This window comes from Mustela erminea, chromosome 11 (assembly GCF_009829155.1).
Source record: "Mustela erminea isolate mMusErm1 chromosome 11, mMusErm1.Pri, whole genome shotgun sequence".
In the NCBI taxonomy this organism is placed as follows: domain Eukaryota; kingdom Metazoa; phylum Chordata; class Mammalia; order Carnivora; family Mustelidae; genus Mustela; species Mustela erminea.
This window is the reverse complement of record NC_045624.1, coordinates 3,259,113-3,283,275: the sequence shown is the minus strand read 5'-3', so window position 1 is coordinate 3,283,275 and position 24,163 is coordinate 3,259,113. Positions and strand designations below refer to the sequence as shown.

The 24,163-nt window shown below is 49.8% G+C and overlaps 1 protein-coding gene across 4 annotated transcripts in view; it reads left to right on the top strand.

The window, feature by feature from the left end:
- The window catches only part of DPP6 (dipeptidyl peptidase like 6), an 854,966-nt gene that overhangs the window by 540,827 nt on the left and 289,976 nt on the right, over positions 1–24,163 (top strand). For all 4 annotated transcript variants that reach the window (XM_032304848.1, XM_032304850.1, XM_032304847.1 and 1 more), the window contains exon 3: positions 5,840–5,938. In XM_032304848.1, the coding sequence (XP_032160739.1) occupies positions 5,840–5,938 (99 nt within the window). The remainder of the gene's footprint in view (positions 1–5,839; positions 5,939–24,163) is intronic.

The window sequence follows — 24,163 nt, the reverse complement described above, 5'->3', positions numbered from 1 at the left end:
AGACTCTGGGGGTGCTCCATTTCATGACCTGTAAGCACGTTACCCAGCTTAAATTCCATTGTTCCTGAGTTGTTGGCCGTGAAGCAGGACTGACTATTCTTTCATTATGACAAATAAGAATCTACAGAGGACATACGAGTCTCATCTACAACAGAGAACGCTGATTGTACGTCTTTAAAACACAACAACAGCAGCAGCTCTAACTGGGAAGTATTGATTCCAGCATCCACACCAAGCACTCGCATCACTAACGTGCTCCGAGGGAAGGGAAACGCTTCCTGTGTTTTCACAGTCTTTTCCCTGGACTCAATGGCTGTCCGTGTTAGGTTCATCAGTAATGGCCCAAGCCTCTGTGATCTGAGGTTAAGCAAAAGCTGTATCACTGGAAGTCATGAATTAACGGTTCAGATTTTGCAAAATGGACCGTTTCTGTGCTCCTGGGTGGCACAGTCTGTTGAGCGTCCGACTCTTGACTTCAGTTCAGGTCATGATCTCAGGGTTGTGAGATCAAGGCCACGTCAGGCTCTGTGCTCAGCATTGAGTCTGCGTGAGTTTCTGTCTCCTTCTTCCTCTGCCCTTCCTTCTCATGCTCTCTCTCTCTTCAATCAATCAATCTTTTAAAAAAAACAGACAGTTTCTTTGATTTCCATACGTTCCGTTGTTTGCACGGAAGCGAACAAGTATTGCCCGCATCTGTGAAACAACATACAAATATATTCCCCATGACTTACTCTAAACACCAGAGTGTTTCTACTCTGAACCGGACTGGGATCTGCCTCGCTGTGAAGCTCGATCCCACCGGCACACCACGTGGCGTCTCCTCGGAGTTTGAAAATCCTTCTTCTTGACCCCGGCTCCATCACGCGCGGCCGGGTGAACACCGGCTGTGTGCCCCTGCTGTGTGTGTTCCTTGTCGATCTCAGAGGATAACTTTTTCTCATTACAGAAATGTGTCCATAAAAATGATTTTGAAACCTTTTTTTTAAAATTTACATATATATATATATTTTTTAACCTGGAGAGCACAGTGTTCTATCGGGACCCTTGTGAGCATTACGGACGGGATATCTTCAGTATTCTGGAATTAAATTAGCATCCCACTTTGGGGAGAGGTTGCACACAAGCTGATTCTGTGGACAGTGCCAACGGCCGATTTCCCTGCAAATGGGGCTAATGCCACCTTGACGGACATCCCACCTGTCTTAGGGAAGCCCCGCACCCCCGCAGTAGCTCAGGCTTGCCTTCCTCCTCGTTCTGATAGGATCGGACGGTAAAACTGTCCGCGTCCTCCAAGATGGCCTGGCATTTCTGGAGTTGTCGCTTCTGCCAGTGGCCAGCACAGGCAGAAGTGATCTGGGTAGGTTTCGTCGTTACTGAACGGGGTTTGTCGGGGGCTAACCTCCACCTGCCGGGACGGAAATCCTCAGGAGGTTATGCTTCACGTTAATCCGTCCTCGGGTGGTGCGATTTATTTCTCACTGTAAAAATCACCAGGGAACATTCCAGACTGTTCCCAGTCACTGCGCTCCTTAATAACGTGACGTGAAACAAGCATCCGGGCAGGGGCGTGAGCAGTCTGCACCGCATCCCGACCTACTCGGGGGGGAGCCGCCTCGCTCGGGACCCGGACGTGCCTCTGCACGCCCGTGAGCAGACCAGGGTGCCGCGGTGACGAGCGCTCTGTGCTTATCCCGGTGTCGGGCTGAAGGGGACGCGACATCCAGGTCATCTGCCGATTACCTGCAGGATGGAAGCCAAACTGGGAAAGCCCCTGGGCACTTCCTGTCTCTCCACGGGTGGGTTCCCTTCCGGTTCTGGTCGACTTCGGTTCAGGGTGACTTCTGGTTTAAGATGGCCCACGGAGCCCAGAAATCTTTCCCTTCTGATTTCAAGCACGTAGAAGTGAGAGAGAATAAAGAGGAAAAGCATAGCTGCGCTCAAAAACAAGCCAGAGTCTTCTATCTATGTGGGACAGAATGGTGTCCATGAAAGAAGGGTCCGATTGAAGCTTACTTACAGCAAGTAGAGCCAGACTCCTGCCGGCCTCCAGGAGCCCAGACGAGTCAGACCCAACAGGAAAGTCTAGGATCTTGGTGTCCATGAGGGACTAGGGACTGGACAGGTGCCCCCTGCTTTAAAATTGGGTTCATGTTCAGAGGATCTTGAATCCCATCACCACGTCAGGCAAAGGGCAGCATGAGACCCCACTTCCAAGTGCCCAGGACGTTGCTCCCGGCCACACCAACAGGAGTCTCTCATGACCCAGGACACGTGCAGGGAAGACGCTTACAGCTAAGAGTCACAAGAACCTGCAGGAACTGTCCCCTAAAAACGAGAACACCAACTAAGTACACATAAGCACTTAACTCCAAAGAAATATAAATCAGTAGGGAAAGCAGAAAATGACATTTTAGGTTTTAAAAAATTATCAATGGGATAACGGAGCTTACAGCTATAGGAGTAGATTATCCTGAAAAGGAATTAATTAGGAGTTTTAGAAATTAAAATATAATTACTTGAAAATTTTAAATTCAGTAGCAGGATGAAAGAGCTATCTAGATAATGCTAAAAAATTGATAAAGTGGAAAATCAAACTGAAGAAATCATGCAAATGCCCCCAAAGATACAAAAATGCGGAAACCATGAGAGGAAAAGCCATCCCTGTGGAGCTTGGACCCAGCAGGTCCGCTTGCTCCCTGGAAGCGGGGAGCCGAGTGCAGGCAAGCGGTACTGAAGGGGGTCGTTGCTGCAAATGTTCCTGAGATGGAGACTGACAGTGTTACTGGCTGGTAAGCATAATTTTTAAAGAAAAGCCATACGTGGGCATTGTCTTTGTTTTCTTTTTTTAAAGCAGGCTCCACACCCAGCATGGAGCCCAACTCAGAGCTTGAGCTCACGATCCTGAGTTCAAGACCTGAGCTGAGGTCAAGAGTCGGACACTGCCCTAAGCCAGCCAGACACCCACAAGTGGATGTTTCTTAATGAAATTCCAGAACATCCAATGTAATGAGAGGCTCTCCCCTCATCTCTGGACCTTTCCGAGTCACACTTTCTCCCACCCCAAAACCAACACTCACAATTTCCTGAGAATGCTGTGTCTGCGGACGCCTTCCTGCTCCTGCATTCCTTCTAGCTGGAATGTTCTTCTTGTATCTCTTGTACCTTGGCTAGCAGGACCTTTCTTCGGGGAGTTCTTTCCACGATTCCCCCACTTCTTTCTTCCCAGTCACCACCCGCCTTGCTGCCCTAGGTCCAGACAGACGCTGTTGAACACAATCATGCTTTCCATTGGGTTTCCCCGCTCCCTGAGCTCAAGGGTCTTCAGCTGGATTCTCAGGGCCCAGCAGGGTTCCCGGAGCACAGCCGTCACGCATGCTTGTCACCACCTCAAAGGATTTGTGAAACGCATCGAAGTACAAATCAGTGATTTCATTAGATAGCAGTTTAATATGGGAACAAGTCACCGAGGCCCAGAGAGGCCAACGTGAGCATCTTGAGGAGACGGCTGATTATTGACAGCAAGTGTCCTGGCTTGAAGACAGCTCTTTCCAGCTTATAGCATAATGCCTCCACCACAAACTGTCTGTATTTGAAAGTCATGTGTTTTTCTAAAATAGTTTTAAAAAACAATGTAATAGTTTTATTTTTAAAGACATTTTTACATTACCAGAACAGTTGTTTGTAAAGAGATTTTCAGAAAGTGAATAAATTACCTTTTTCATCTTTTACCCAAAGTTTGTTTAAATGGCAGGCTTACACTCTTTTCTCATTATATGCATGGATACCTCAAGAAGTGAGCTAGAATCTTCCTTGAATAGTGAGGTTTACTCAGATAAAATTTATGTTTTAATAGAACTATTTATTTTCTGATCTTATGCTGCGGAGTGCTCAGAAATGTTTATACTCTGTTCTTGTTTTATTTTATTTACCTTATTTTTTATTGAAATATATTTGACACATGCCATTATGTAAGTTTGAAGTGTGCAACATGCTGATTTCATATATTTATATATATCGGGATCAGTGCTTTTGGGGGGTTAGCTAATGCCTTTATCGGGTCACGTAATTCTCATTTCTTTTTTTAGTGGGAATAATTAAGATCTAATCTCTTAGCGAATTTGACATCTATAATACAGCATTGTTGTCTGTGATCGTTATATTGTGCATTCGCTCTCTGGGACTTATTTTTCAACTAGTTTCAGATAGATTTCTTAATTACTCACAGTATAACTGCACTACATCGATGTCTAGTTATCTTTCAAATGTTCATTTACTGTGTGTTTTCCACACTGACACGCAACATGTCTGAACTCCATGTGCCTTTTCCTGGGGATGGAACCTGCAGGTGGAAAGGTCCCTTGCGGGGAATTGGTTTGGCTGGACAGGTTTTGTGTAGCACCTGAGAGAGCCCCCCCACAGTCAGGTCTAACAAGAAGGTCACTTTGAAAGGTATCACTCTGTAATTTTCAAAAGATTTTTCCACACGTTAATCCTTTTTGATATTCAAGAAATCAGTCAGTGCACACGGTAACACGTGACCCTTCTGACAACGTCAATAGTCGATAACATCCAGAGGGGCCAAAAGAAAGAAACCGTCCGGGAGATGTAATCAAATCTGCGCACGGGAATCCTACAAGGAGCTCCCAGAGTGCTTATTTATGTTATCGTGCCGTCCAGCAAACATGCTCCTTGTCTTCCCCAGCTGCCATAGATTTTGAAACAGAACATTAAAAGAGACAAAACGTCCTGTGGAGGGCAAGGTCTCTGACAGCCCAAGAACTGGAAGCTCCACAGGCAGACACTGAAAGGAGCAACAGGCATAACAACCAAACATCAAAATGTAAAAACAACATGGATCTGAAACCCCGTCACGTAGGCTGCACACAGACCGACACACGTCGATTAGCACCGAGGAGAGCCCCCCCCAGCAGCCCAACACAGAGCGGCTGAAACAAGGACCCCGAGTCTTCCAGAGAGGTGCCCGACAGCCCCGTCTTCTGTTCTAGAAAGACGATGTGTGTCAGAAATAGTGAATAATGGTATCGGTGTATAGTAAAAGTGAGAGCCGTCTGACCTACCACCCTTGTGTGTTTACTCTGTTAGCTAAAACCTCAGAAACTTCCACCTTGGGAAATAGAACAAACATGGTCAGGTTTCTACAGGCTCACCCCCGTAGCCATTAACTAAACATCTCCTCTTCGGATGGTTGTGAGATTGGTACCTTCGAGGCTCACCCCAGGTGCTCACTCCCAGGGGGCTGAAGGAGATGATGCAAGGTGGGAATCTGGTCGTTGGCACACCGACACTTGAGGTGTGATTCTATTTGAACAGGAACTGATTCCCAGCCTAGAGACAGCCAGGGACAAGTGAGGCATATGGAGAATCGGTACCTACAGGACCATCACTCACCATTTCATCCACAGCATCCGACGTGCTGCAGAGAGTTGGCCTTGACTAAATGCGCCGTGAGTGATTGATTACATCACACCACGGGGATCCGTTCTGGACATCCACTGTGTTTGCTCTCTTGCCCATTTCCACCTTGTTGTTCATAAATCCGTCTTGAAATGTTTACCTCTGTTCCAAAGAAATACACTCACATCTGTGTTCAAGTACAGGGGGAGAACGGATACCATTTTACTGCGCCATGACCCCTTTACCACCGTTTTTGATATTTTAATTAAAAGCAAAAATCATGGCTTTTGTTCAGCCTTATGTTATGTAGAGGAAGTGTGTACTTCACCATGGGTACCATTTCTGAATGGCGACCCCAGTGTTTTATGGTCTTCTCTTTTACCCCAAAAGAAAGGATTTAACTCTTGACCGTGTTCTTTTCTAGCGGAAGATAACAGTCTGTCTCAAAAGAAGAAGGTCACAGTGGAAGATCTCTTCAGCGATGATTTCAAAATTCACGACCCCGAGGCTAAGTGGATAAGTGGTAAGTCCGGAGGCCTGCCTGCGCACGGGAAGCCACTCTTCCGCAGTTTGGGTTTGGCCTGTTGCCTCTCATGTTCTCTCTTCGGCTGTGGAAGTGGATGCCCAGAGCTCTTGCTGCGATAATCACCTTATTATCATTCTAAGAATATGTGGATCTGGTAAAATGGGGCTGTTCCTTCGTGAGAAATGGGCTCTCAGTGTCACCTCCCCAAATCATTATTTCTCAGACAGAGATGTGAGCCGTTGCTAAGCAACAGGACCAGGCAGAGACACAGCCGAGCTTCCCTCCCGCTCCCTGCTCGCTCTTCCCTTTTGTACGGCCCTGGCTTTCACTCCCCGCTGCAGAGAGGGGCCGAAAGGACCTCCAAGGCTTCTTCTCAAAAGCCAGCAAATGAATGAAACTCGAGCCTGGTGCACATTTGAGGATAAATTTATTTTCCTCTTGCACTTTAGTCTGGATATAATCTACTTTTCTGGTTTGGGGGGATTTTTAAAACAAAACGAAGCAGGGTTGAAGGCTAAAGGCAGTATGTTCATGATGCATTTTTTTTGGTCTAGGACATAATCCATTTCATCCACTTGTGGTTGAACTAATTCTCGAGTGTGGTCATGGGAGAAAAGGTGTGATTGAATGCATGCCCTCCTCTGCAGGCTTCGGTGCCTCTCTGTTAGGTGGTTCGGCCAGTGGACCTCTCCTGTTTTCTCCAGGAATGTGGGATGCCCTTGAAGAGGGATCCCCAGGTCAGAGAACCTTTATCGTGGAATGCTGGAGGTCTAGTTCAAATCCTGACTTTCATAATAAATGAGGCCCAGAGAGGTTACGTGATTTTTTTTGAGGCCACACAGCTTGCTGGTGGTGCACATGTAGTTGGAAGCCTGTCTCCTGACTTCCCATGTAGTGTCTTCCCAAGACTGTCTTGTTGGGTGACTGTGTTTTTGTATTTTCTTGCTTCTGAAATGCAGCTCATGCTTCACAAACTCTCAAAAACCAACCAGCGATGACGTTTCGCCGTTCGTCTCCTGCTAGGGCAGTGGCTTCTCTTTTGTGCTCCACTGCGGCCTCAGTATTCATTTCTGGTTCTTAGATTCACTTATTTAAAAATGAGAGCAGATGGATCCCCGAGGGAATGTCCTGTATACAAAGGAATTAGGGAGAAAAAGGATCCGTGTGCTGGGGACAGCAGTTGAGGGGTGGGTGGTGCACAGAAATCCAGGACACGGAGAGAGCCAAGGTCTTTTGTTTGATGGATGAGGTGATGTTACCTTTTGTGTTGAAGGAGACTTAACACCTGCTCTGTTTGTGTTAACCCGTTGCATAGGCAGGAGGAAAGTACCAAGAGCATACTCTGGGCTCAGTCTTGGGAATGAAAGGTGGTTAGCCTCTTCTTAAAGATTGCAAAGTCATATTCTAGAAACAGAGCTAACCATGAGTGACCAGACATTTTGAAGACGCCGTATAAAGCCCAGTCTTTAAGAAGTGCTGGGTGTGTTAATTAGAGAAAGCAGAGAATAGACCCCCGGGGAGTGTAAGGCTAGAATGTTAGTCTGTCTCCACCTTCGTGAAGAAAAGAAAGCAGAGAGAAGAAGAGAGGGAGAAGGGGGCGGGGAGGAAACCTGGTCGAGCGGCAGAATCTAGGGATAAAGCACATTGGAGACAAGGAACCCTGAACCCTAACTATGGGGGTCAGAGCAAGTCCAAGGAAGCCCTGAAAAGACTCCATGAAGTGCTAAAATAACATTCCTATGTCTGTTAGAATGTCCATAGTGGCAGACTGGGTCTACGTCAGCATTCCATAAGCAAAAAATAAAATGTAAAATAAGCAGAGATGTGGAGTCACGAAGCACTGGTGAGTTTCTGCTGGAACTGTGCTGGTCGTAAGGAGCTTGTGTCTCGTGATCGACTTCATGCCGCAGAGGATCGGGGCTGGCCCAGAGGTGGGCTGGCTCTCTGGCCGGGGAAACGAGCCCAAATTTCTTTATCCACAAAGCTGGGAGTTAATACGAGCAATTGAGAAATGGCCTCCTGCCCGGCCGAAAATGCCGCCTCGGCCTGTTCGGCAGGTTCATTCTACTCAGGAGGACAACCTGCAATTCTAAACGAAGTAAGGACCTTCGGGGTCGGTGCCCAGGAGCTTTCTAAGAAGGACTCTCCCTTTGCAAATGTAGACATCCAGTGTTTGCTACAAAGTAACCCGGTAGTCCAATTTCTCCAAAGACTAGGCTCCACCCCGAGGGGGAGGGACGTGTTTGTTTTTCTCCCAGCGCTCCTCGGAGCTGTCCTCTCACTCTCCCCTGCATTCTGCTTCCTGATCAATCCCTTTCTCTCCCTCAAATGTAATAGCTTAAAATGGGTGAAGTGGCTTTGCACTGGTTACTTGAGCGCTCGTAAGTGATTGTCCACAAATACCATAAAGAGTTCATTCATTTCTTTAATGCCACAAGTCTAAATGTGGAGATCCAGGGAAAGTTTCCCACAGTCACAGGATTATCGAATGATGGGAAGCTGGCTGTGCTTTAGAAGTTATCAGAGCGTTGCTTTGTTCAGTCGGTGCTTACTGTGTGCCCCACAGTGCAGCCAGCAAAGGTTACAGTGCTGGGCCCAGGGAGCTGTCTCTTATTGGTAATCTTGGGAGTCACCTCCATCATGACCATCTACCATGCCTTCTATCACCATGACAGTCTCCTTTCTCCTCCTCTTCTTCCTTACTCCTCTGTCTGTTCCTACTCACTGCTTCATCATCATCGTCAACATCATGATCACCATCATGATCATTGCCACCACCATCAGCATCACCGTCATCATCACCATAATCACCATCATCATCACCATCATTACCACCACCATCATCACATCACATCATCGTCACATCATATCACATCATCAGTACTACCATCATCACGACCATCATCATCATTTACCATCACCATCATCATCACCATGATCACCACCATCACCATCGTTATCAGCATCACCATCAATCCCCGTCATCACCGTCATCACCATTATCACCACCACCATCATCACCATTACCATCATCATCACCATCATGATCACTACCACCACCATCATCATCGCCATCACCAGCATCACCATCATCATCATCACATCACCACCATCATTGTAACCTGCTGGGGGTGTCCTATATCTCTAGGATAAATTCTTTGTACCTATTAAATAATTTAATTCTCACCACCACCATTATTCCCATTTTACAGATGAGGAAACTGAGACTTATGCTGTTCAAATAACTTGAACAATATCACAGTTAGTAAGTAGCAAAATTTGGACTTGAACCTACGTCCCTTTGGTCTTTATAAGCTGTGCTACATTGGATAGAACCCAGGATTCTGGTATCCAGCCAGTTTCTTTCACAACCTCACTAGCTACGTAGTGTGTTTTACTCAAAACTATAGATTGTGAGTATTTCAGAATTATTGTCATCCCTTAAATTCTCTATTTTAGCTTCCCTTATCCCCATGATGTCAAGCTAATGGAATACCTAAGTGATAAAGAAAGTGGAGTAATTCCCCATGGAGAAAGAGATATGATTTGGTATTATTATTATTATTATTATTATATAATATTACTAATATAAATATTATTTTTAGTGCACATTAACCACTAAAGATACCAAGTGTATCTTCACTTTAATATTGGAGTTAATAGTCTAGAACATGATACACTGTATCAGGAGTAATCTATTGGGCTAAATTTCTCCTCACCCATTCATTCTAATCTAGAGACTTGTTCTAATCTACTCTAATCTAATCTTTTCTGAAAATGATTGGTGTAACAGCCTTCCTACTCTGCCCTCCCAGACTGGTTACAACCAGATGAGGTCTGTACCTCAGGACAATGGACACACTGAGCACCCCTACAGAGGAGGAGGTCCACACTCCCTCAAACTGGCCCCAGTGCCGCGTCTCCCCACACTTGGTTGGTGGAAGGAATCCTTCCATCTTTTCCAGTAACCACACTGCACTTCTCAGCCTCATGGATCCCTTGAGGTGCTGTGCTGGGATTCCGTGATGTGAGGGGGTCAGGCCCTCACCCCAGTTTCACTGACACACCTCCATGTGGTCATCACTGACCTCTAGGTAGCTGCCTCGCATGGTCACTTCTCCGACCTCGTCTTAATTTACCCGTCAGCTGGTCCCTCCCTTCACCTGGGTGAAACTTTCCCCTGACCGATAGGTCCTTACACCCCCTGGGCTCTCTCTCGGCATCAGGCAGGGGTTCCTCAGGCTCTCCCACTGCTTCTTGGTCTTCTCCTTGACCTTTCAGGGGGTGGGTCCCAGGGCTCAGCCTCTGGTCCCTCCCACTGAATATCTGCGCTTCCTCCCTCAGGGTTTCATCGAGCTTCATGATGTTAAGTATCCTCCATCTACAGACGACTCCTAAATTTGGGTTTCCACACTGCATTTTCCCAGAATTCTTAGCTGTCTCACAGACCTCACAACCTTGAGCTTAAAAGCTCCAAATCTGAGCTCTTGATCAACACCCCCCCCCAACACACACAAACCAAAAACCAAAAGAATAACACCTGCCCTCGCCGCTGCTTCTCCCAGTCCCGTTCGTGGACGTCCATTCTTCTGGCAGAACAGGCTAGAAAGCTTGGAGGCATCCTTAGCTCTGCTCAGTCTCTTGTCCCTTGTAGCTGCTCCATCGCAGATGCTACAGCCCCTCCCAGCATGCTCAGCGCCTGCCCACCCATCCACACGCGGCCAGACTTCCGGGTTCATGATGCCAGGCCACAGGCGGATGCGGCAGCTGTCCACTCAGAAGCGTCTGCACCAGAGACAGGCAGGACTGGGAGCAGGATTTTCCAGTGGCTCCTCTGATAAAGGCTCTGGTGCCAGGAGACACCTAAGTGACCTTTGAGTCTCCCCAGCTTTGCCTTACTCTGAGCTGACTTGAGCTTCTTTCGATGGATTCAGGGTCCACGTTCCTTCTCCCCTGAGGTGGTTCGTACGTAGGAGGCTCCTTCTGCCCCACACGCCCCCTCCTCTATGTGTCCCTTCTCTCCCACCCCCACCCCACCCTGCAAGTGGTCCTTTTCTTTAGGGTCAGCCCTCATTCTCGCCCCACGAGCAGGTTTTTCCGTACTGGCTCAGCCTTCCGCGTTAGGCTCCCTTGAATCCTGGATGTGACCTTCTTTACATGCATTAAGTATAATTATTTATTCAGGACCTGTTTTTCCTTCTGACTGTGAACTGCACAAAGGTAGGATTCCTGTGTGTTTATGACCTGGTGGAGTGCCTAGTCTGAAGCCATCTGGTCACCTTCTTCTACACTTTCTCATTTGAGGCTTGAACAACCTAGTTTTAAAGATAAGGAGACTTAGGAACATGCCCTTTTACACAGTGTGGTCCAGTGAAAGGCTTTTAAACAGAGCCCTGGGTGTGAGAATCATACAGATGAGCTCCCTGCCGGGAAAGCATTACAGGCAGCGTGGAACAGCAGCTGCAAAGGCCTGGCGGCATGAGGCTGCCTGGCACCCAGGAGCGAAAGCGAGCCAGAGAGGAATCTTAGTATGATACATGTATTACGTATTCACTGTAGTAAATCAGAAAACAAAATGGAGTTGAACACAACTTCAGAAGATACTAAAACTCACCTCTAACTCGACCGACCAGAAATAGCCACTCTTAAATTTTTATACTTGTCTTTTCAGGTAACGGAATATGTAGGATAATACTAAGTGCATTCAGGGGGGAACGTGTATCACATAGATCGTAAACATCTTTCCATGTATTAAATATGTATTTCCATTATCATCTTAATATCTGAATAGGATCTCATTACATAAATGTACCTTAATTTGGCCCATCTTCAGACGCTAGAAGGTTAGCGTGTGAGTAGGAGAGGAGTGGCCCGTATAAAAAGCCGTCATGACTGATGGATGATAGGACGTGCAGCTGAGTAGAAATGGAGGGATGGGGGAAGGGCAGCCAGGTGGGACGTGGAGGCTTGAAGCCTGAAGAACTGGAATGGCCACTGCACTGACGGGGCCTTGGTTTCTATGGTTGGATGACGAGTTCAGAGTAGAAGCCGACTGGAGAAAACTAAGTGGAAATGCTCTTTACATATCGAGGACCCAGCAGGAAGCTGGGTGAGCGGTCAGAGCCGCTTGGAGAAATGTGGAAAGTGTGCACCACTGAGGAGCTGCTGAAATCTCCCAGTGGGTGGGGAGGGGAACCAAAGCCCAGAGGAGGTCGGAGGAGAGCCCAGAGGTACGACGTCAGGGAAGGCCCAGGGAAGTGACTTAGGAGAAGCACCTACCTGTCGTGTGACATCAGGAGAGAATGCGCCAGTGGGAAATTGCCGAGTGGCCGCGTGACTCCCTCTGCCAGCAGATACCCTCTTACTCACCCTGTTTCAGACTCGTGCCAGAGAAAGAGGGCGTACTGTCGGCTAGAAGCAGCTTTTTCTGTCCTCTCCCTGCACACGTAAACACCAGAAACGGTCTTCTCCAGATCCGTGGAGTCCCTCCGCACAAGTTGTCCGAGGCCGCACAGACTGGCCATACCCAGATTTGCTTTTGCAGGCTTGCCTCTTAGGAAGGCGGTCTGGACTGAAGCTCGCAGATGGTCCGGTGAGCTCATGCCTTGTGCCGTGAGCAAGGCCAAGGCCACCTGCGCCCTTCAGGGAGCCCGCTGTTCCCGGCCGCTACCTTCGGGCACAAGCACGCCCGGGGCGGACGGGCGCCCGTGTCTGCCAGCAGCTGCAGGAGGGGCTCCTCAGCCCACTCTGTCCTCCTCCCTGGGGCCGTTCAGCTTCAGTCGGAATGTGGCAGAAGACCACCGTGGCTGGCCCCGGAGTCTCTGCTTGTTGACGCTCATTTCCATCCACCCAGCCGCTGCGAGCAGAGAGCCCTCCGCGTCTCCGACGCCGTGGTAGAGAGACTATAAAATTAAAGAAAATTGCTTCCTTTGAATGTAGGAAAATATCAGCTGGCTGGTTGATACCAGAAAAGTATATGTTTTAGAAGGTAAAATTTGAGGGAGAGCACGGGGCTCAAAGCAACTTGATTTCCATATTTGCTTTTTCCTCTTCTCCTTTGTTATTCAGAAAACACAGATGGGTTTTTTTTTTTTTTGTTTTTTTTTTTTTTGGAAAGCTCATGGGGTTGGATAGAAGAGAAATTCAAGTATAAAATGGTTTGGGTATTTCTGCTGCTTTGTGAAAGCTACTTTTTTTCCCAATCAAAACCAGGAAGTCATCGAATTGCGGAGAGGGAGAAAGGCCCCGAGAGGCCACGATGTAGGCCGCCCCACCTGGCCAGGAGGAACTTCCGGGAAATGCCCGGGAAGGACAAGTCTCAGAGACCAGAGGCGTTCTTCAGCGTCTCGGTGAGGTCGAGATAGCAATGGCATCATTTGAAGTCATTGCGTAAAATACTATCGAAGAACATCTTTCACTGTATCCAAGTCCGCAAGAAATAGATGAGAGGAAATTCAGCCAATTCCTTCTCTCTCTTTTGTAGTGGTTTTCAAGATTCCACTTTTCCTCAGGAGAAGAGAACCCCCGTGGTCAGGTATTACGAGGGCAGTTACGTCTCAGATCATTTAAAGGCAATAAAGCCTGTCCGTGCCGTGGCCCCCATGGGCTCCGGCTGAGGCTGTCGGACCCGCCACCTGTCTGGTTGGCTCCGTCCCCTTCTTAATGCGTCTTCCACATGTCTAGTATCGGAGCTGAAACCATTACCTGCTTAAGGTCCCTTGGGTGTTTCCTGGTGGAGTTTTCTGTGGAAAGACGGTAGCATTTAGTGGCAGTGGCCACAGAAGAAAAGATTGCAGCAGGCTCTTCAGGCCCCTCCGTGTCGCTGGGCTCTGCAGTCCCCGCCCCTCAGTTCATGGCTGGGAGTCACATCCCTGCGGGCTCGGCTGGGCCGCCGCTGCTCCAGCAGAGAGAGGGCCCTCAGCTTGGGCAAGTACACGCGTCTCCCGGGAAATTTAAGGACGCCCTTGCCTTTGTGGAACGTGGTGCCGACCCTTACCAGGAGTGAAATCCATCTCAATTTGTATGTTTGCATTATGAGAGGACAGGCTCCCCACCCCCATTTTGGGATCTAAGAAATAAGTATGTATCATACACATGTATGCTATATTTTGTTTTCCTGAGAAAGGGATCTCAGGCAAGAGTCACCTGTTGTTTTTCCTCTGCAGTGAGTGTGATGGGCATTTTTTCTGGATGCCCAATGGTGGTTTCAGGGCTCCTCGGCTTTTAAGGACTTATCCTGAGGATGCCCTCTGCCCTTCGCCCCTCTTTGCCTACTCGGGGTGCAGACAAGCAGGGTATGCCTTGAGACTCGGGCAGTGCTGGAGAGGTGTTCCTTCCAGTTTGGATCAAGTACAGGGCGACAGCGCTGCCCAGGCGGGCAGCCACAGACCGGAGCCCAGAGTCTTGTTTGGTTTTACTTGAGTTCACGTTCAGGTAGCCTGGAAAGCTACCTCCGTCTTGGTTACTGACTCTGTTGAGCCCATGGGTGCAAGTCCTCTGCAGGCTCTTTCTAGAACATTCTTTTTAAAGCAAATCCAGAAGTTCCATTAATTAGAGACTCTGCATCCTTGAGTGCACGGCCCTCACACAGCCCCAACGTTATCATTTATTGTTTCAATTAAATTATCCCACAAAGTCCTTAACCATGTCAGCCTACCAGAGGCTAATTAATTATCATTGACATCTTCTCAAACATGGATCACCTTCTTAATTAATCCAAAATGAATCGCTTGCTCTCTTGCATAACCGAGTCTAATCCCCGATGGCCCGTCCGTCCCGCGCGTCCGGAGCACCTAACTCTGCGCTCCAATGTTTGTTTTCTTCTCTTGTCTTGCCCTTGACGGAAGCTTCTTAGGGCCTTCAGGGCACGCAGCGACTGTGCCGTTTCTCTCGTGGACCAGAGTGTCTGGCTTGTGATAAAGTCTGCAGAGATGTCACTCAGCCGAACGAATGACTCGGTGGTTGAGCAAACCGGCTATTTGGGGAAAAACTCTTGGAGTAGCTGCTTTCCGGTTGACTGAAGACTCGCCAGGTTTATTGGTCATAAATCCTGGCATTTTAAGGAATTACACATACATTTATAATGATAACGATGTCTGACTCTGTTCTCCTGCTGTAATTGAGGAGAACCTACCAGATGCTGACGGGAACCCCCGATACCAAGCTTGCCCATCCAGACATCGTGTTCATACTCGCCGTTTACTGCCTGTGTGCCATGTGCACCAGCACGTCTCCGAGTTCTCCACACCGAGCGCTTCAGCTCATCGCTCAGAGCCACCCACGGAGGACACGGATGGCATCGTGTTCGCGTGGCCCAGCGATCCGCAAATCTTCAGTCACATGGGGTCAATGAAGCGTAAGCACGAGCCCCTGCTGTGGAAAGCCCAGGGGCCTCTTCTGTGTTTTGCCTTGTGCTTCTGATCCCTTCCTGGGCTGACCCCCATCCTCTCGAGGTGGCCCGCCCTGTCCCCAGGTCACGGTTGCCTCTCACCTGCACGCTCTCTGTTCCCTGCGCAGACACGTCCGCTGCTCTGCTCTCCCAGATGCACAGACGCACAGCTGCTCAACGCGGTCAGCGGCTCTTGTGAAGGGTGAGGGAGAGAAGCGCCGTGCGCCCCAGAAGAAGAAGAAGAACCTAGACATGAGCAGCACACTAGCTGCTTCTGAAGCTGTAAGAGTGAGGCAGGAGCCTCAGAGAATGTCTGATCAGCTTCCCTTTGTTTCTTGCCAAGGAAGGCTTCCCAAGCCCACATGGCCTTGCTTTGCTGCTCTTACTTTGGTCACAGGATCTCTGAGTTTGTGTCCACGGCCCCCGGGTGCTGACTGGCCTGGAGTTGGGGCAGAGGGATTGGAAGCCAATCAGCATTGCCTTCAAACTTGACGTGCGTCTCCTGCTCATGTCTGAGAGGTTTCGGGGTTTGGGCATGCCGAGTAACCGGCGTCCTGTGCTCTTTGCGAGCTCAGCGTCTTTCAGGAGGAGGCTGCTCCGGGTACTGGGGCAGAGCTTTCTACTGTCTGGTGCCTTACAGTGGTTGATATGAGTTCGTCTTCGTTCTAATCTCATCTCAGGTCTTAGGGAGTGAACTAGGAGAAGTTCGTGGGAAAATTCATGTCGGAATCTAGGATTTTTGACCCCAAGCATGTTCTGGGCTTTCGGATCCAAGCCCCTCATATAGGGGCCAAGCTCACCTCTCCTGCTTGTGGCTGGGCGCAGGCTTTCTCTCTGCTGTGGACCCCTACACAGCCCGTCCTCTCTGTGTACTTGGGCCCCACCCAGGCTCCTCCCTCTAGAGAAGACAGGCGAGAACCGTGCCTGCAGGTTGTCCGGCAGACGGGCCTCCCTGTGCCCGCCGTCCTCGCTTCCATGCTCCCTCCCGCGGGGCTAGTTAGACTCTCACAAAAACAACCGAAGAGGCCGAAGAGCTGTTTCCAAAGTAAAGACCCATCTGGGGGACCTCTACCCTTTGCCAAGCAAGGAACCAACAATAGAGTTAGGTTTTTAACTTCTCCCCGGCCAAGTGCTTAGATGGGGCTTCCGTCCCCACCAAAAGGAAGGGGGAAATGGAGCCAACCTCAGAAAGTTTAAAAAGCTGAGTCCTTCCTATGAATACCAGTTTTACCAGAGAAGGATGGTATCAGAGAGGTTACGTTATTTGCCTAACGAGTGGCAGAATCAGCTTCTTGAAGAGTTCTGTCTGACCTTCAAAATTACCTTCTGGGGATTTTGAGAACTTATACAAAGTTCAGTGGAAAGTTTACGTGTACTAAATGCAAGGGCCCTGTGGGAGTCACTTGTGAGGTTGAGTCCTTTTGGGCCCTGGAAGTCTGGAAGTGTCCGTGAAGGACAAGGCGGTGTCCCCTGGGCCGTTTCATCTCCTCTCGCATGCTCTGAGGACCCGCCTGGCTCCTTGTGGAACACGCAGCCCCTGCCCCTTGCTGCTGGTGTCCCACAGGCCTGCCGTCCCCGGGGTCACGGCAGAAATGCCAGGGCCCCGAGGACGGGTCTGTTGGCAGACGCCGCAGCCTCCTGGGGCTTTGTGGGGCGGCCACTGGGAGTGTGAGCTCGGCTGCTTCTCCCACGTGTCACTTACTTGGTTTTGCTGTTAGCGTCGCAGCCCCATCTCAGCTGTGAGGTGCAGAAGGCAATCCCGGGGACACAAGCAGGTGAGCCTGAGAACGTGAATGCTGCGGGGCACCTTGATGAAAAGGACTGGGATGAGATGTAGGGCTTGTGTCCGATCTAACACTTTGCTGGTAGACTCACACTAAACGCACGCTAGCTACCTGGGGGTCGTAAGCTCTAGGTCGGGTGTTCTCATGGGCAAATGCCCATCTGCCGTGCGGTTCTCAGCCTGGCAGCACCGTGCAGGAGGCAGAGATGAAGAGTGCTCAGAACTCATGCTCTCTCTCTGCTCTCATTCAGTTGTCTCGGACGTGAGACCCACCTCTGTCTGCATGGCCCTGGGCCATCTGTGTGTGGACATGCGGGAGGGCCACGGAGGACAGGGAGGGTGTCTGCGGTCAGGGCTGAGCGCGCATCTCTCTGGCTGAAGCCGGAGGTGTGAATGTGACAATGACGTCAGACTCCTGGCAGGTTTTCTGTGCCAGCTCCCTGCTTGGTGACTTCTCGCATTTAAATACGTTTCAAAAGGTTGATTGTTCATCCTTAAGGCAAATTGTTAGGTTTTTAAAACTTAATTGTGGGTTACAACCTCCAAATAAGTAAAGTTAAAGGGATCGCAAATAAAATCCGCACGCTCATTTGCCTGCTGAAGGGCGTCAGAAAGGATGGCCCGGTTAGCACGTCCCCATTGTTCTGCTGAAGCTGTTGGACGCCTCACTCCTCCATGGTCCAGATCCCGCCCGCAGCCCTCGAAGACGTCTTCTGTTCCCCGGGGAAAAGACCCGCATAGCGACAGCTAAAAAGAGGTCTCCACTCCACCTTTGGTCCCAGGCAGCCCCGTCTTCTCCTTTACTCCGCCACGGCCTTCCTTGGCCTTATGGTGTCACGCTGGCCCAGACTCTCTGCCTCCTCCCTTTTCTGAGCCAGCAGCACCATGGGCAGAGTTTAGAAACACAAGAAGCCCTTCGTCTTACCTCATTTCCATCCACGTGCACGTGTGCACGAGGAGCAGGAGAGAGCGAGTCGTCCTGGGAAGGGACCTCATTCTCTTGTCTTCTTTGGGAGCTTAGGTTCGAAACTACAGCCACCAGCTGGGAGCTCTAAGTTTCTGGACGGTTCCATGGGAACACCCTGGACAGAAGCCAGGGCTGTGACCTGGGGCCCCAGGGCGGAATGCGGCAAGCTCCTTTTTCCTGCTTACTCATGACCTTAACACACCTTCTGCTAATGTGTCTTTCCAGGACTTTCCTTCCGGGGCAGGAAATTCTCTCTTGATGCTTTTTCTTTCCCACCGCAGTCGCTCAAGGCTTCTATCACCACACGAAACAAGAGTCCGTTCTGCACGGACAGCAGGGCAGAAAACAATGTAAATGGGTCAAGCACGACCTTAGAACATCTTTGCTTTACCTCATGAATGTTATTAAGTGTGTGCCTGGGACTCCGGTTGGTTAGATTATGGTGTGGGGCCATTAGGACGTACAAGACGTGTTTGTAGCTTACATCCAGAACATAAGGCAGGTTGTCAGGGTTAACTTATAAAGCATCAGCGTAGTTTTGTTTGCTCGATTACATGGAGGGCTGTTTCCTTCACCTAGTACAGTGCCAGAAACTGTTTGCTAAGTGAGTGCATAGAACAACATACATGAATTCACACCATTTTGTTCCAGAAAAGGATTTGGTGCAAGTCAAGGCAGACATTAGGCAGCAACAGAAGATGTTACGGCAGCAAATGGGAGACACACGCCCACAGTGCATGTTGGTTTCACGGGCGTTTTAAAGGAACGAAAATCCTCTGTGGACTGGGACATCCAAAGGAGCCCCCCCCACGCCTCCACCCCGCACCTCCACCCCGCGGTCTGCCGCCCTCAGCCTCTTCTCTACCCTCCCCTCCCCTGTCTCTTCTTCTGGCTAGACACCTGACCTGGTGTTAATTCTACATGAGCGGCCATGGAAGGGCTTCGTGGCCGGTGGTGTTTCCATTTTCCGTGAGAGGAAACAGGCATGAGGCTTCATCTGGAGGTCCCGGTTTGTATCACAAAAGAGAAGTGGCTGTGGGTTTGTCTCTCTCCAAAACTTACGATGCGGGTTCTTCCCTGTGGGTGGTCTTTAAGCGGCGGGAAGCTCTTGTTCTCATTTCCCCTCGCCCTTCTGCATCCGAGGCTTTGTTCTGAAGAGAAGTCAGAAAATCTCACTTAGGGACTGAGACACATTCGAGAGTTGCCCAGCAACGGCCTTGCGCCAGTCAGTTAAAGACCCGTGAAGTTTCCGTATCCCTCATCTTCATGAAGGCCCAGTGTCCATGGTCTGCAGGCTAACCTGAGATTCCTTTAAGGGACGGTGCTTCTTACATCACCAGGGTTCAGGGGAGCAGCCTGGAAGTCAGCACAGAGTCCGTATGGGGCCTTCCGGAGAAGTCCTGGACGGAGGTCAGTGACCCCAAGGATGTTGCAGAAAAAGAAGCCAGGCCTGAGAGACCTCCTCATGTTCTCGAGGCTCGACTTCAGTGGCGTTTCCAAGATCCCTGGGTGCTTTGGGGTCAATTGTGACTTTAGTGAATAAACTGTAGGTTGAGCAAGGGTCACGTACAAGAGGACAGATTGTTGCCATGACTTCTCAGTCTGTGCTCGTGGGATCATGTGAAAACGTAGACCTGGAGCTGTCCATGGTCCTGCGAGCGGACGCCCATTGAAGGCCTCTGGGGAACTTGTATTCAACTGGATCGAAACGGTTGCAGGGTGATGGCCCATAATTTCATTTCAAGGTGTAGAAGAAGAACGAAAATGCTGAGATTTCTTTTGTTCTAAAATGGATGTCCTTTATCTTCTGAGTGCCTCGAGAGATTAAAATAGTTACAGTATGATGACAGCCGTCTTACGTAAGGAAAACACGATCCCGTGATTTATAATCTTACTCGTTTTAAGAAGTAAAAATGCCCAGAGTAGTCCATTTACACTAACTTTCCCTGCTTTTAGGTTTTTCTTAAACTATGTCATGATTTTTATTTTTTAAAAGCATTCAGAATGAAAAGTCTCATGTGGATGCCTGGGTGGCTCATTCGGTTAAGTATCTGCCTTCAGCTCAGGTCACGATCAAGTCCCGCATTGGGCTCCCTGCTCATCTGGGTGCCTGCTTCTTTCTCTGTCCCCCCTACTGCGCTCACTCGCTCGCTCTCTCTCTGTCTCAAAAATAAACAAATAAAAATACTTAAAAAAAAAAAAAAGGCAATCCTATATCTGGAGCTGCTCATGGTCACATGTGGTTGACAAGCCTCGCATATAGACACAAGCAATGAGCCTGTTCACATATAAGCAAGATACATCCCCAGTTGGTAAGACCCACCAAGTTTCATAGGTTTTTTCCACCAGGCTATACTTCCCCAAGGAATCTAGAATGAGAGAAGCCAAGAACCCTGAGCACCAACCTAGAGAATTCAAATGTTACTCATGTGGAAAGAGGCAACCCACGTTTTGATTTACCCGTTTGTTCATCCGGCCTCGGGATTCCCAAGTCTGGGTTTTTCCTTACCATTCTGCCTCCTCCAGATCAGCTGATGTCACCCAATCCTTCATTTACTTATTCATTTGCTCAGTAATTGAAAAAACTCTGTAAAGAAAAATAAGACCCGGTCCTTGCCTCAGACACTTGCCGACTAGAGACAGGGGGAGAGCTTCAATGGCGTGAGCTGTTGGGGGCACTTGGCTGAGACACAGAGCGGTGAGTGTGCATGGAACCTGCAGCTTAGAGGTAGAGCTCTGGCATCACCCAGAAGAGGACCCCAAAGTCTGACGAAGTGGGGGACATTCAGACACTGGTAGGAAATGAGGCTGCGGGGTGAATGGGCTCAGCTTGGGGACCTTTCTGCAGCCTCCTCTGAGCAGAGGGACCTGTGCTGTCCCAGCGGTGAGATCTGTCCTGTTCTGTTTCTCGGGTGATGAGAGCTGCTTCCTTGACTAAGCTCGGAATCTAGCCGGGATGACGAGTCCTATACACGGACGGCTGTATACGTGCCTGCTTGCAGAAAGGGGAAGGAGGAAAAAACTCACTGAGCCCACAGTGGGTTGAGCAGGGGAGCAGTGGACCTGCTTTCCACACAACCGTCTTATCGAGCCTGGACTAACACCCACTAGAGGAGACTGTACCTCCTTTACCATGGTTCAGCAGTAGGGAATACCCAACCCGGCCCACATATTTGTAGCAGACAATTTACGGACAGAGCCTTAAATATTCCTAAGGAAGATTCTCTTAAGATTTGGAGACTGGACAGACATTGTATTTCTTAGTTTTTAATGATATACCCGTGATGTGTTTTAAGATTTCCTTCTCTTTGGAACAAACACTGGCAAACTTAATTTATTTCTGCAAAAATGCAAATGTAAGTGGACCTCTCAAATGCACTGAATATAATCCCTTTCTTAGTATCTGAGCCTGCAAATCTCCTACCCAGAAGGAATGAATTAATTCTCGAAAAGCAGAATGAAGATGTTATGAACATGAACACTACAAAAAGTCACTTAATACAATTAACTTGACCCCAAAGGGGGATATGGGAGCCCGGGGATTTAAGGTTTTTGCTCCATGAGAAGATCCCATTACCAGGTATCAGGTGTTTATCCCCTAATTTTCAGCACTTTTACCAGAGGGCGGCTGTCAGCAGTCAGTGTCCCCTGAGCACGGAGAATGACTTGCACAATGGAGAGACCCGGCAGGAGAGCCAAGCTCACTTCAGCCCAAGGCGGTCGTGGGCGTTGCCTCCTGGAAGCTGTGAGGGAGGCTCCCACCCGTCCTTACCATCCAGGAGAGCTACTGAAGAGACGAGGCCCCACGTTGGCTCTTGTGGTACTCGGAAGTGCGTACCGGGGAACGGGCCGGAAGCCTTCCTCAAGGTCACCTCAGAATCCAGAAACGTACACCTGACGCCCAGTTTTCTTCACACAGACGGTGGACGTCAACCCTCCGTGGCTGTCGCCCGGGAACTCGGGCGTCAACCCTCTGTGGCCGTCGCCCGGGAACTCGGGCCGTGTTTCCGTCGTTCAGCCTGTACCTCAAGAGAGTAAGAAGGGAAGCGCACGTCCTCAGAGGAGTCGTGTTCTAGGTCACACATTCGTTTACCCCTTCACTCCCTCAGGCTTGTGCGGGGCCGACTGCGGCCTGAGCTCTGTCGTAGGCCCCGGAGGTGGAGACGTGAAGGCGGACGTGCTGCCTCCGAAGCTTCTGCTGTGGCTCGGGTGATGGTCTGCTGCAGAGCACAGAGCCCGGGAGGGCGAGGGCCTCTGTGAGCCTGGAGTCCAGCCTCTCCTATCAGGGATATAAAAACGAAAACCTCAAGGGTAGCCTGTCTGGTGGGGGTGCCTCCCGCTCTGAACTGTAGCGAGAGGCCTTTTTTAAAGATTTTATTTATTTGAGAGAGAGAGAGAGAAAGAGCACGAGTCGGGGAGGGGCAGAGGGAGAAGCAGGCTCCCCTCTGAGCAGAGAGCCTGATGCGGGACTTGATCCCAGGACCCTGAGAACATGACCTGAGCCGAAGGCAGATGCTCAACTGACTGAGCCACCCAGGCGCCCCCCGAGAACCTTTCTAAGCCCAGAGCTGAGACAAAGAGCGTGAAGAATGGAAATGGACTCTCTGCGTGAGATGATCACCCACAGAAGGTTCTGTGTTGAGTGACAAATTTTGAAAATAACATAATATGCCCATTTTTCCTTTTTTAAAAGATTTCATTTATTTATTTATTCTATAGAGAGCACGCACATGAGTGAGGAGGGGCGGAGGGGGAGGGGCAGAGGGAGAGAGGGAATCTCAAGCAGACTCCGCACTGAGCACAGAGCCCGACATGGGGCTCATTCTCACCACCCTGAGGTCATGACCTGAGCCGAAACCAAGTCAGAGGCTCAACCTCCTGAGCCCCCCAGGCACCCCACTAGGCCCATTTTTCTTGAAAACGATTTGCATTTCCTATATATATGTAGAGAAGAGAATCCGGAAGACAGTAAAATAAAGGGAGAGCATTGTTAATCTGCTAGGATTAGGAATATGCACACTCGATTTCCCCTTCGGTCATCCCCGACCGCCGGACTCGCCCGGCTTCATTATGGCGGAAACCAGCAGCCTTCTCCGCAAGGTCAGGAGAGGCTTCCTGCTCGGCAGGGTGACGGAGAGCACCCTGTGTCTTCCCGCGGTAATAAGAAAGGGGAAGAGATACATTCTGGGAGGAGCCGTGGTCAGGGACAGGTGTGAGACAGGCACGGAAGGGAGTAGCATCCGAGGCAAATGTCTGCTCTGGGCGTGTCCATAAAGTGTCCGAATCACGTGCCACCTCGCCGAGACTCCTGGTTGCTACCGACCAAGCAGAACCTTCTGAAACTCTAAGGTCAGGAGGAGCTGGAACCCAGGGAAATGAAAGCAGGGGAGCCCCCTGGACGGATTTCAGCTGCAGGTAACAGACACCCACGTGAGTGGCTGAACCAACAAGGAAATTAATTTTCCTCATGTATAAGACCCCAGAGATGGACGATTCGTGGCTAGTGTCCTTGGCCCCAAACTGTCCTCAGGAATCCAGGCTACTTCTGGACCCGACAACTCTGTGTAGGGGTCACCCCAGGTCATCATCCCTGACCTCTACCTGCCAGATGCCAGCAGCAACCCATGGCCCACGTTGTGAAAACCAGAAACGTCTCCAGACCCTGCCTACCGTCCCCTCGGGCTCACGGTCTCCCGCAGTGGAGAAGGACTGTTCCGGCTCCCTGCTCAGCCACCTGCAACATGTGGCTTTTATCTTCAGAGGCTTCGAGAGGGAAAAGCAGGTAGTTCTGCTTGTTGCAAAGTGACTGCTTTGCCAAAGGCCCCGTCGCCTCCCGCTCTGGACTTGGCCATGAGATGGCCTTGCGGTCTTGCGTGGAAGAGAGGGAGGCACAGTGGGGAAGGGAAGGATTTGTACCTGGACGTGATGAGTCCTTGGACAACGGGGGGTTTTGAGGGTGAAGAAGAGAAGGCAGAATGGACCCTGGGCGGGCAGCTGGCGGTGCCCTCCATGGGCGCCTAGAGGAGGGGCCAACAACGTGCCTCAGCGGTCTCCCTGACAGCGCGTCCCCTGGACAGAGTGAGC